The sequence below is a fragment of the Thermobia domestica genome, chromosome 3, assembly GCF_964235325.1.
Source record: "Thermobia domestica chromosome 3, izTheDome1.hap1.1, whole genome shotgun sequence".
In the NCBI taxonomy this organism is placed as follows: domain Eukaryota; kingdom Metazoa; phylum Arthropoda; class Insecta; order Zygentoma; family Lepismatidae; genus Thermobia; species Thermobia domestica.
The window spans coordinates 733,989-747,586 of NC_137456.1; the positions used below are offsets into that span (position 1 = coordinate 733,989).

At 35.1% G+C, this 13,598-nt stretch overlaps 1 protein-coding gene across 7 annotated transcripts in view; it reads left to right on the forward strand.

Moving 5' to 3' along the window:
- Positions 1-13,598, forward strand: part of LOC145682372 (guanylate cyclase soluble subunit beta-2-like) — a 188,592-nt gene that overhangs the window by 102,292 nt on the left and 72,702 nt on the right. For all 7 annotated transcript variants that reach the window (XM_081753955.1, XM_081753957.1, XM_081753951.1 and 4 more), the window contains one exon: positions 11,050-11,177. In XM_081753955.1, coding sequence (XP_081610081.1) covers positions 11,175-11,177 — 3 coding nt within the window. In that variant the 5' untranslated portion in view covers positions 11,050-11,174. The remainder of the gene's footprint in view (positions 1-11,049; positions 11,178-13,598) is intronic.

Below are 13,598 nucleotides of genomic sequence, written 5' to 3' on the forward strand. Positions count from 1 at the left end.
TGAGTGAGAAACCTACACTCTGAATCACCGCAATGGGTACAGATTTTATTAACCTTTTCCCGGGAATTCAATCAGGGACTACGTGACCAGAGATATACGCGCTTTCCACTAGACTACCAGGAAGGGCAAAACAACTGACAGATATTTGTATAATCGAACTTATATTTTTGTTTTAACATCAAAAGTTAAGTATTAGATGACAAGAAGACTGGAAACAAAACACAATCTGCTAATGAAACTAAAAAGAAAGATATAACTTTTAAGTGCAAAAAGAGAATATCTTAAAACGTTACTTACTGACAATACGAAATAAACATAATGTATCAAAGTTAAAGTTTCTTGTTTCTCTGGAATATTATAATACCTGTTATCAAATAAAAGGATTTTCTCTCTTTTAATATTCGGGTTTAGCTGTAGTACCTATGGAACAAATTACAACTAAAATGGGTGCTGATTTTCAATTTTGCCAACTTTAATGCGAATGTATGTAGTTACCAATAGTCGTGTGTATCCATTTTTCGATAACTTTTTCATTCATGTGTCTTGACGTATATTTACAGAAGTAAAATTAACATATTTTTTAAAACTTTCATTTCTGCATGGAAACCACACATTTGCTTTTCACAATGTTTAGTAGCCAAATTGAGCCAAATATGTTTAGTTTCCTTGGTTAGTTTCCAAACTTTTAACCTGTCTATAGAATGTAATCCTAAACATTTACCTGTGAGTGGATTCCTTAATTAAAATACCTTTTCTGAAACCTTTTCAGAACACAATAGGGAACCTTTATACAAATGAAGAAATTTTGAGATTCTTTTATCTATTGCTGTACTCAAATTTGTTTGTTTTAAGATAACTAGGTCATTTTTTTCACCTTGTACTTAGTTTCTTGTTTCTAATTATGCTTAACATTTCGTTTACGAATAATCTCATTTACTTTCAAGTCTGCCATGACTAATTTATTGTCCCACAAAGCATATTCGTCTTCATCTTTTTCATTGACAACAATAGCAAAGTGTTTAAATATTGATTCCGATAATTTTACATTTGAATGCAGACTAGCAGGACTTACTCCTAAACTACTAGCAATTGAATAATGTAGTAAAATTACAGTTTGGGGAATGAATTTTTCCCAAGCTGTGTGGTCTTCACTATATAACAATTTGAACAAGCGATTAGTTTCACGATGGATCCTTTAACTGTATTAGAAGAAGCTTAATACGGCGTCACATAATGTATGTTAATTCCATATTCTGACATTTTTTCTTTAAATTTTCGAGAAATGAAACACCTACCATTATCAACCAAAATAGCACTAGGAATACCTAAATGTAAAACATACATTGATTATAAACTACGTAAGACACATTTAGTGGTGGCATATCGCATTAGGTACAAAGTATAATATCTTGTAAAAACATCCATATTTAACTATGCATATTTATAAGCTGATGAAGAAGAAACATATGGTCCTAAAATATCAATTGAAGCAAGTGCACGGAGACTATTAACAGTAATACTTTTCATTGACCTTGCTGGAGGTGAAGTTTCTACTTTTGTTTCCTACGACCGCTGCTAATATTACTACAACTGCTACGACTTCGCGTCAGAGTTGACATGTCGAGTGGTACAGAATTTACCTTCTAAGTACAGAAAAAAAGGAGAAATACTAGTTACTATGGCCAGTGTGTGTAGAATCTGAACCTATGCTTGATCTACGAGGAACAACGGTGACAGAAAAATCCGTTTTCCGGACAGCGGTATATTGTAGAAATATACGGAATCCTCTTGCTTACTACAGAAGTCAGTATGGAGCATACGTTATGCATATGGTACATACGCACTGCCCTTAGATGTTACATCATGCCGTTGCAGGATGTACGACATCTAACAGTCTTCAGTATATCACATGCAGATACTTATATTACATTCCTCAGTTATATGTTATATACGTGCATTTGTATGCGAAACCATGTCTTCCTATATTATTTCATACGAAAAGTACGTATAGATGGAAAGTATGTGGAAAGTATTATAAAATATGCGTTTTCAGTTATACGTCGGTTGTACGTTAAGTCCAAAAACTACAGGAATTACGCATGTAACCTACCTTTTTAAGTACACCACCTACAATTTTTTTCTCAGTGTGGCTCATTAGGAAAAGTACTCACATCTGGTGCTAGAGGTCGTCGGATCAATCCCTGCTCGTGCTCTGTGAGTTTTATGGTGGACAAACACCGTGGGAGTTTACAGTGTGGTTCCGCTTCCTTCCACCGTTTTCATTCCACCAATTCATCCCATCATCATCCATACGCCCTGAGCCGTAGTTACCTAAAGAACATATGATAAAGTCAAGTACTTGACCTCCTAAGTAAAATTTGGTACGCTGCTATTAGACCACGGATGCCAAAACCGTAAACTGGCGTGCTCATAAGATCAGCGCAATTTGTAGTAATGCTCAATTAGCAATTGAAATACCAAATGGTGTTACATGTTCCTGTATTGTTTATATTATGATATTACAAATATAACAAAATATAATGATGAAATAAATCACCAAGACGCCAGGGTCGATTAGGTGTTCCTCAAGCGGTGGCTCAGTGGTTGAGCGTTCACTTCTGGTGCATGGAGTCCTTGGTTCGATCCCAGCTCTCGCCTATTGAACTTTGTGGTGGACAAACACCGTGTGGGAAGATGGTTCTCGGCGTTCTCCCGTTTCCTCCCACTTTATTCATTCACCATTTCTCCTTTAGCCTAGCCGGCATAACTGTCGGACGTAAAACTCAAAGATTTCATTTTCACTGCTTTGTTTTCGTATTACTAGTAATAGCAGTAGTGGTAATCGCTGTCGTATTAGTATAGTAATTAGTAGTAGCGGTAGTGGTAGTAGTAATAGTAGTAGCAGTGGCAGCAATAGTGGAATTAGCACTAGCATTCGTAATCGTAATAGTAATAGTAGTATTAGCAGTAGTAGTAGTAGTATTAGTATCACATATGGTGTAGCAGTTTTACATATGTTCTTTGTTACTCGTAATGCATAAGACTTTTACGTCCATGAGCTGTATTATTGTATAATAAACATGAGTGGACAGAGCAAACACAGATAACAAATAGACAGACAGAATAGGGATATAGAAAACAAACCTTGGGTATCCTTTCACACGATTTTCCCATTCCAGAAGGACAAATAGACATTGCGATATTATGACGACAAAGTTCTCATTTTCCATTGCATATTGAAGGATTGACTTGGCTTATCAGACTTGGTTGTTCTCAGGCCGGTTACGCCCGGCCCGTTTTCCGCCTGGCTGGAGATTTGGGTCGGGCCGGGTCGAGCCGGACACAGAATACATATCCATTCGGGCCTGGCCGGGCCGTCTTCGGGCCTCAGTTTGCAGGGCTTGATGCGTAGTCTTCCTGAGTGTAAAGTGTGTTACTGTTACTTCTTCTGTGTCTCTGTATTGTTACATGTTTAAATGGGATCGTTATTCCCGTCTTTATATATTTTTCTCCACTTTTCTCTATTTTCGGCTTTTACTTCGACCCATTTCCTCTCTTTCTTATCATTCCATCTTTGGTTCTCTCTCTTCCTTTTACCTGGTCATCTACTTTCGGAGTTTTTCATTTCTCAAGTACGTGTTACTTCATATTACACATTTCTCTTAGAATTAAAATTTGTCAGGTAGTTATAGCACAGCCAACAAGAGATAGTCTCTGACGTTTCTTACCACATGCGGTGGGACATTGCAGCCCCTACTTTGATACCAGTGTTACCAACCACGATCAATTTGTCTTATACCATTAATTAAATTGCCACTACAGTTGAACCGAAAAAACCCTTGACACGCAAGTAGTAGCAATGTCACTGCGAGCTGTCAGAGGCGTTCTCTTACTGGACGCACTTTAACAAAATGCCATTTATGACATAATGTTTCAGAACTCCGTTTCTTTTGGGATCCTTTGACAGGGAAATACCAGATAACTAATTCCGTCTTCTGAGAGGACTTCTTTCCTAGCTGACCTACAAAGCGGAGATGACAGGCGTTACAGATTGATTCGTTCAGTAAATAACTGCCTCTCTAATAGAAGGACGGGAATCTTAATTTTTTTCGGTACTTAACGATGAACGACAGAAGCTTTAAAATGTCTTCTAGATTCTCTCGATAATGTTAGTTTCTTTTATTGCTTGAATTGCAAGTATACTGTACTCTGTACTTGGAAGTATGTTTATTACCCCTTTTGATCTATTTATTTGTTAGCAGTAATGTTTGTTTGCTACCTTTTTAATCGGGGAACGGTCGATTGTTGATTTGTGACAGGTGAACGTAGAGCAGTCACTCACTTACAATATAATCGTTTATGACTCTATGGAATTAATTTTAAACATATTTCTATATGTTGACATTTTGTGTTTTTATTATTATTATTATTATTATTATTATTATTATTATTATTATTATTATTATTATTATTATTATTATTATCGTTGTTGTTACCGCAGATAAAATTAAAATACGTTCATAAAACCATTTCTGATTATAAGTTGTAACAATATTATTATCAAAGTTTCTTTCATCAAATCATTCCTGTATAACACATACAATACACTATTTGATTATCATTATTACGTAAAAAATACTTTTCAATTACCATTATCACACAATGATCACGTTTTTTAAAAAAAAAAATATTTACATAATCAGAGGCGGTTTTCAGCATATGCTCTTCAAACATTCATACTATTCGTATTTTAAGATTGAAATTTCTAGTGATAAGAAAGATATAAATATTTTATTGTAAACGCTTTGCTCATGTCTCTTGATACATAGGTATTTTTCTAAGACATTGTTCTGCTCCATGTCTGATCACTGTCTTGATGTCACTTATTATACTTCCAGCAAATGCTGACAAGCGGTTCGCACATATTGGCACTTCACAGCTATCACATCGAATAGTTCTATTTTTCTGTTTCTTTTGGCTAAATCTGGTCCTTTTTGTTGCCAATAATCTCGAAAAAATCACTCCCGTCGTCGGTCGACAGGTGAGCGTGACGCTCACAAGTTACACGTAGATAAATAATGCTAATCCTAATCCAGATGAAGAGAATGAAAAAGTGACACTTGACTTCCACTTACTAGACACTTCAAGAGACAGCTAGAGGACGCCTCAGGTCTGTAACACCACGAGGGTGGCTACTAAACAAAAACATAAACGAGGGTGAGCGCTGCGCTCACATGTCGACCGTTCCCTGGTTAATGTCAATTTTCCTTCCCTGATGAAATAAAATAAAAAGGTACGTATCAACAAATAATAGTTTCTCAAAGTTTAGCATATGTTCTCTGAAGCAAAGTAATTCACCTTCAAAAAGTTGTCCGTACAATTTCCCATTATCTTTCTCATAAACATCTGTTTATATTCTGAGCTGATCAAAGTACAGTCATTCAACCAATTATACAATACTTCAATGATAAGAGATTACTTTCGTGTATTTTCCATTTTCATTTTTTTTATTCCGAAAAGATCTAGTGCCAATAATAGACTTCGTAATCATTCGTCCAGTAATTATTTTGTTCTTAAAGATGGCGCATTCACTCTAGCACGTGCTAAAAAAAGCCTCACCAACGTTATGACTGAAACGCAGAGTCAAGCTACTCATCGTTTGCCACTGTTTCGCTGGTCAATGTGCAACCGAACTATCTTTGTTTGTTAATCTGTTCATTAATATGAGGAGGTGTTTTGGTCTCTTCTTTCAAAGAACGAAGATTTAGGTTGATTTTAGAATTTCTTATTCGGGTCAGTATAAATGTTCTCTTCATGTCAAAATTATGTTCTACTATATGGAGTGGATCATTTATTTTATACGCTTTTGTAACTTTTAAACTAATGGATAAAAAGAACCTCAAATTTCATTGCATGCAAAAATCGGCCTTTGACGTACTCAACACATAATCACTTTATTAAATATTTCGTATCAAAGAAAAATAAATCATTCTTGAGTGTTAGAAACGAAGGACTGAATCGTATATAAAAAAAATTAGGTGTTTCTACTCAAACTATCTATGACCAATGACAGATCTAGATGGTAAAAACTGGGGTCCAACCAAACCTCAGCCTATGATAGCTATATCATAGTTTACTATAAACATTAAAAATATATAAATAATAGTTTAAATTATTTTTGTCACTCAAAAAATGGGGGGGGGGAGCTAGGCTTCTCTGGCCCCGAACTACATCCACCACTGCACATGACATATTTAAAACAATTAGAATCAAAGTTACAAGTAATAAAATAAATTACTTTATTCAGGACAAATATGCCTACACAAATATCACATCCTGTTCATGTGGTTCGGATTCCACGTTAATCAGTAGGTCCACGTCTCACATAGCCTCGCTGCTGAACGGGACGCTAAACTAAAATCAAATCAACTCAATATCACATCCAATTTACGGTGATCAGACGTCCTCTTTTGTCTGCACATGTCCTTTTTTGAGAGCGACCTGGCGAATTTTTCCAGAAAACTTACTTTTTGCTTATGGTGCTGATTATTCGATCCCAGCTCTCGCCGTGTAGGCTTTGTGGTGGACATACACCGTGCTCGTGGGTTTTCTCGGGGTTTTCCCACTTTCTTCATTCCACTATTTCACTCATTTCTCATTATCACCGTCTCCTTTATCCTAACCGGCATAAGAGTTGGACGTTAAAATTAAAGATTTCATTTCATTTTTCATTTTCAAATTTGTATTTCTAAAACGAAAAGTAAAGAAGAAAAAGAAAAGCCTGGTATATTGTTTTAAATCTTAGAGTATCTATTTGTGTTTAGCTATCCTTTGGCCTCGTTTTTGTTACAATGACTCTCAGGCATTGTGTGTTTGTTGTGTTTCTCTTAACGAAATTATGAATTCAAAACAGATTTCGTAAAGTTACTTTCTTAGTGAGGGACATTAAAACGCCGGAAACAAAATGTACTTTCAATAACGCTATGATCAACAAAATTTCGTGATTTTAAACCACAAATAAATTATTGGGTGGGAGAGTGTATAATTTGTCCGTAGTTGACAAAGTCAACCCCACAGCTGACGATCTTGCCCATGCACCTCTAAGAACTATGGTATTTCATACAATTGTAAAATATCAGACATTTACTTCCATGTATCGTACAAGAAAATTGCAGAAAACAATATTTAAAATTTCTAGTGTAGTTGAACAAATAAGCTGTGTGTGAACGAAGATAGAGTCTATATTTAGCTCTGTTCTTACGCTGTTTTCCATACAATTGACAATTGAAATATCAGAAGCAATATCATGTTTTCGCGTTGCAACTGATGGATTATGGACCAATGAAACTACTTCCTGTTTTGATTCAATGAAACAACACTAATCGAACTCAAAGCTGATCCTAATAGAATACCTTAAACTATTGCTTCCTAGTTAATGGAAAGCCTAGTAACGAATGATATTACTTATAAATACACTTCATTTTCTGGTGATAATACTAATACAATGGAGGGAGTAATAATGTTCTACTTCTTGAAAATTAATTTGAATGGAAAAAGTGTTGGGAGTGGGGTGTCCTGCTCATGTATTGCATAATTGTGTCCAAGACGGTATTGGTACTGGTTTTGGTATTCGTGTGGAAACCACATGTGTAAAAATGTTTAATGATTTCTCTATATACACTGCTCGCACAAAAAACTTATTTTTTTTTTGTGAATTTGTTCGGATTGAGTACATACAGTTATTAAACCATTAAAAATAAAGACGGCTGTCTTTTTTAACATATGTAACTTATTAACACTTGATTATTTTATGTGTTACTTGATTATTTGATTTAATCCCAGCTTTGAAATCATTTTTATATCTTAATATGGTATTCCAGTTCTAATTAAAGCTTTTTTGAGAATGAACTAAGTAAAGCAAGGTTGTGGTTTGTACATTCTCTTGTGTGTGTTTTCCAAAATAATACTGTAGCTCTTGAAAGAAAACACAGTTCAGTTTTAGAATTTCTGTCTATCTTCCAAAACTTTGAAAGGTATTGAGGGAAAATATCTCTGAAATTAAAAGAAAAGAACACAGCAAAAGATATATGAAGGACGATTCAGAATGTAGGAAACTAGAGACTGAAATATCACACATGTCCATGTCATTTATTTCCTACCTTACGAAGTAGATAATTTAGTATAAATAAATTTTGTGTTTTCAAGTGGTTGAGGTTGAAAACCGTTCCTCCTTAGGAAAATGTTGAACAAATGATTGTATTAATGATGACCAAATAATAAGTTAGAGGGACAAAAAGTCAACGACGTTAAAACATTTTATCCATTTTGTAATTTTAAGGTATTTTTAATTGCAGACAATTTAAGAGATGATGAACAATTGCTATGTAATAATATTTGAGATAAGCATTTTTGTGAATCAAACAAGTGAGAATGTTTTTCAGAATTGTTGAAAATGACAAATTATTTTTCTCTTTTTGATAAGTCTCAATGCAAGCACAGAAAACTACTTTTCCTTATTAATACTTAGTGGTCGAAGTAGAGAAACAAAGTATGTGTAAAATCAGTCGAAAATATTGCGTGAGTGGAGTACAGTTTTGAAAAATATTCGTGCTCTCACTTTTATGATTTTCTTTTGAGAGACAAGATAATGTTGAAGGAAGATTCTAGCATCTAGGAAATATTATAAAATACCGAAAGCAATTGTGAAAGCAGCTAACGTGTTTATGTAGTGAAGAATTGTACTATCGTTTTTTCATGAATTAATAAGCCACGTATATTTCCACTTTTTATTTTGAGTTTTAGTTTCAGATGATTTCATCATTTGAGAAAGAAAAGTATTCGCCTTTAAAGCTGCGTAAAGTTCTAATGTATACATACGTGATACAAAATATATATTTCAAACGTTACTATGCTTGAATTATATTATTCTGTTAGTTTAATTACGTGATTGTATGGTGAAGAATGACTAACAACAACACGATATGTCTACTTTGTATTCTCCAAGGCGTCCTCTTTTTCATATTGGCCATCTGATCATCGTAATCCAATTACATTAATGGATTTCAGTAGACATGAAGATCGTAATATAGTTTCCTGTAATTTAAAATCTCAAACAGTTGTGAAGATATGCGAAACATTGGTAAATAATGTTATTCTGGTCAAAATAACGTATTTGTGAAAACTTTTAAAACAATTGTTGATTTTCATTGCTTCCATAACATCAGAAGAATAGTTTGGAATAGGTGTCGTTAATACAGCAATCTAACATAGGTGATTTTAAGCAGTGTTGCAAGCTTTGCCATCTCCATAATAGTTTGATACATTTGGTGCTTTTTATTTCATTTAATTTTTAACTCTCCACGGTTTAAATTGTTGTAAAGGATATTATGATATTGATATTTATTGAAAATCATGTATGCGATTGAATTTGATACTCACCTAAGGAAGTTTGAATATAAATGTTGAGAAAAGTAAAAATTTCAATGTGCTGTAACTTCGTTTCTATTTTCTCGAAACACGATAACATGAACATAGTACTAGTCAAGATACTTTGCGTATGCACTGCCCCAGCCGTATCATATATTCCACTACTGTTAAAATGACCTACAAAATTTAGATGTTTGTGCTAATGTAGCATTAGTAATTTCCAATGTTGAATAATATTTGTGGTTTTTTACTTTAAGAAGAATACTTTTGGTTATAAATCGAAGATGGAAATGCTATCAAACACCTTGTAGTCGTTTTGTTAATTGGAAATCCTGGATTAACTTATTACGGTCTACTGTCTTTTTATACTTAATGATGCATACAGGGACTACCGAAAAACACTGTTGTAATTAAGATCATCACCTCTCTTTGATGGAAGCTTAAATGATAATACACTAAACATCTGTATGTGTTACATATGTATTAGAACACAATACTTCAATGGCTTTAAACAATTACTCAATAAAATTTAAAGTCTAATTATAATCGTTAATTGATGTTAGATAACATTATTTGTTTATTTAAACAATACTGGAACTTCGAAATTCAAACAGATTGTACACTGTTTGTACCAAGGATCTTATAAAATAGAGGATCTGCTCTTACAACAAAATCTTGAAGCCATACGTCAAGATTCGCCACCCCTACTCTGCCCACTCCGCCCAATAGGATCGCAATGTTAGATTAGGTTAGGTTAGGCTATTAGCCAATCAGACGTGCCGATGCTGTGTTGTTTCTTAGCTTCATGGATTTAATAGGTTGACGATACATATGGACAGATCCTCTATTTATAACGTCCTTGGTTTCTACAGTTTAGCATTTACAAAGCACTTTCGCCTACACCGTACATCCTACACACCCTTAACTAAGAATTTGGAAAAGTTCCAAGCTGAGACACAGGAGATTCTTATTTCGTAGCAAACATGAAACGGAAGTGAATTAATTTAAGCAAGACTTATATTGCCTTCTAAAGCTCATTAAACATGGGTATATTTTCAGTCATTTTGAGTTTTTAACTTGATTTTAGGCTAAAATGTAACTTCTACAAACGTTAAACACAACGATTTGAAACCTGTTCTAGAATTTTATACTATACTTTAGTAAGCAACAGTGGTATTAATGTGTTAATTTGTGGTATTAATGTGTTAATTAATCAATTCAATCTATAAGTATTGACATGTAATGATTAGATTAAGTTAACAATAAAATAAAAACAATATCTATAACACAATAACGAAACTTATTATTGACTGCTTAATGAGAACGACAGCAGGCTATTTGTCCCCATCACGCCAACGTCAATGGCAACACATGATATTCATATGGCCTTGGTGCTGAGAAACGAAAACATGTGTAATATCCTTGTTTTCTCCTTTATCTTTAGTGGATAAAATATGATATCTACTCAGAAGAGTCGAGAACTAGAAATGCAGAATTAGTAAGTTCGTTTACTATTGAACAAGTTGTATTGTTTATTTGCTGTAAACCTATTTATACCTTATTTGTTCAATTTGGCTTAACTGATACTATGTGTTAAGTACGTTTGTTCTTCGTTTGTTGCAGACTGAAGAAGGAAAATTTGAAGTGGCGATTATCGACAGAACAAATTGATGAAGACGAAGTTCCCGCTAGTCGGCAGTGCATTTTGAAGTCATCGAAAAAACTTCACGAATTGGTTTTCAGTTATTATGGTAAGATTTTTCTTCTTGGAAATTGCTCATTTCTTTCTGAATTATTGAATCTTCAGTAATCTTAATGGATAGGGTCAGTGTTACTTTCGTGAAAGTAAACTATTTTTCTTTATCTCACTAAGATCAAGAATAATCCTTCCATGGAATGCAATCTTAGGCTAACGAAGATGATTGACATCCTCAAGTGCAGAATTAAAACGAAATCTTTAAATATTTCGTCCCACGATTATGCCGACTAGGCCAAAGAGACGCTGATGATGAGAAATGAATGCAATTTTGGAATGAATAAAGTAGAAGAAAACGGTACAACCCCGAGAAAACCCACACACACGATGTTTGTCCACCACAAAGTTCACTTGACGCGAGCTGGGATCGAACTAGGGACCCCACGCACCAGAGGTGAACGCTCTACCACTGAGCCACCTCGGTCCACTGCAGAATTAATATTCAGTGAGAAGGAAAGGTACAAACCGCATCAATCATACAGAACGTATTCAATGATTCCCAGCATCGAAAATGAAAAACCTTTGACCCAGCACCATTTGGACATTATACTTTTTTATCCACAATACAAAGAAAATAATATTTGGTTCATGATTTCACTTGACCCTTTTGCAGTTATCTTAAACATCAAATCGGATTACGTTCTACATGCTGGCATGAGGAGGGTAATGGCTCACTGGTAGAGTGTTTACCTATTGTGTATCAGGGCCCTGGTTTGATCTCAGCTCGGTCCAAGTAAGCTTTATGGTGGACAAACACCGTGTGTGTGTTTTCAATGTTCTTCAGCTACCTCCCACTCAATTCATTCCACCATTTCATTCATTTCTCATTATCACTGTCTCCTTCAGACTACACGGTATAACCATTTTACATAAAACTTGAAGATTTCATTTCACTTTTTTCGATTATTCACCAAAATATAGATGGTTACCAAAATAGTAGCACATCTGGAGTAGATAAGACTTAATAAGTGAACTGGAAACATTGAGAATGCATATTCTGTTCGCTGTTAGTGGTGGTTATTTGTAGTGGTTTAGGAAGGGTTAGAGTAGGGCAGATGGTGATGATTCAGAATAGGACTGTGAGTATGGAAGGGCTATATTGTTGGTTGTTCGGTTGTCTTTGCTGTGTTTCGAGAAACAGTGTCAAGGTGATGACGTCATGGACAAGCCATAGCAAAATAACAGTAGCGAATCGTTGCTGTCGAAAGAGAATAGTCTGGAACGGGGATCAGTGACAGTACAGCTATTGACTGTGGAACTTAATTAATACCCGGCAAAGAATCATGCTACAATCCCATTCCGACACGAGCTGTTTAGTCTGAATATTGACGGCCAGATTGTAATTTCTAAATCCTTCATGCCCCTCAACAACAATTTTGCGATGTTATGGTGCTGAAAACACAAAATAAGCAGTTGACATGTGTAAAAGCATATTATAATCAATTAGCTTTGTTTTATCCTATATACAACAATAGGCCATATTTGTATATAATTGACGCTCATAGAAGAATGTACTTCGAGCTATTTCCTCTATTTACTGAAACATGGTGCCAACTCGATGATGCTGTCAACTGCAATTGTGTGCTATTTTGTGCCGCTCATGATCACGATACTGCTACTGATTATGTAGACATATTAAGTGCTCACATGAAACATATGATTCAGATGTTGCTTCCAGTAAAGTTTAGTCTTCATACGTAAAAACCCCATCTCGTAAACGTCGCCAGCATCTAGTGGCCCACTTGCCGGTAATTGTCGATCGTCGATATAGCGACTCTTCGAAGGATTGCCGCTAGTATGCCACTGACGGCAGAGTTTTGTCGAATCCAAAGAGATATCTAGAGTTTGGGTGTTGCAGTTACCACCGCGTATCAACGAGGACTTCAATTTGGTCCGTAATCCTTCGATTCGTCGCGGAGAATCGTGAAGAGACCAACACAAATTATCACCAGTCATGTGCATGAGGTTATTATTATTTATTATTGTTTCCTTAGGAATTGTTCATAAAGTGAGCTCCGGGGCTCAAGAGTAAACCCTGTCTCTACACCATGAAGTGAAAAATCTTGAGATGAGTGCGTATAATTGTATGAATTTAGATGGCAACTGTCGCCGATCATTAGAAAGTGAATATGGGAGAAGTATGAAATAAGGTAAGTGGATGCGCATCGTTTTCTTATAAAATTAAATGGGCGCATTTAATCTGATCAGAAACGGTTATCGTCGAATATGCATGGTTAAAGAAGCACTTTGATTGACGAAATGAAAAACACCTCAACAATTTATCCCTATACAGGTGTGGTTTCGTTCATCGCCTCCGTGGTGAAGTGTGAAGAATACGCGCCTAGTAATGATAAAGTTGGTAGTTCGCGTCCACCCCGGGATATTTAAAGTGTTTTTAGAGTCACTCTAATTTAAA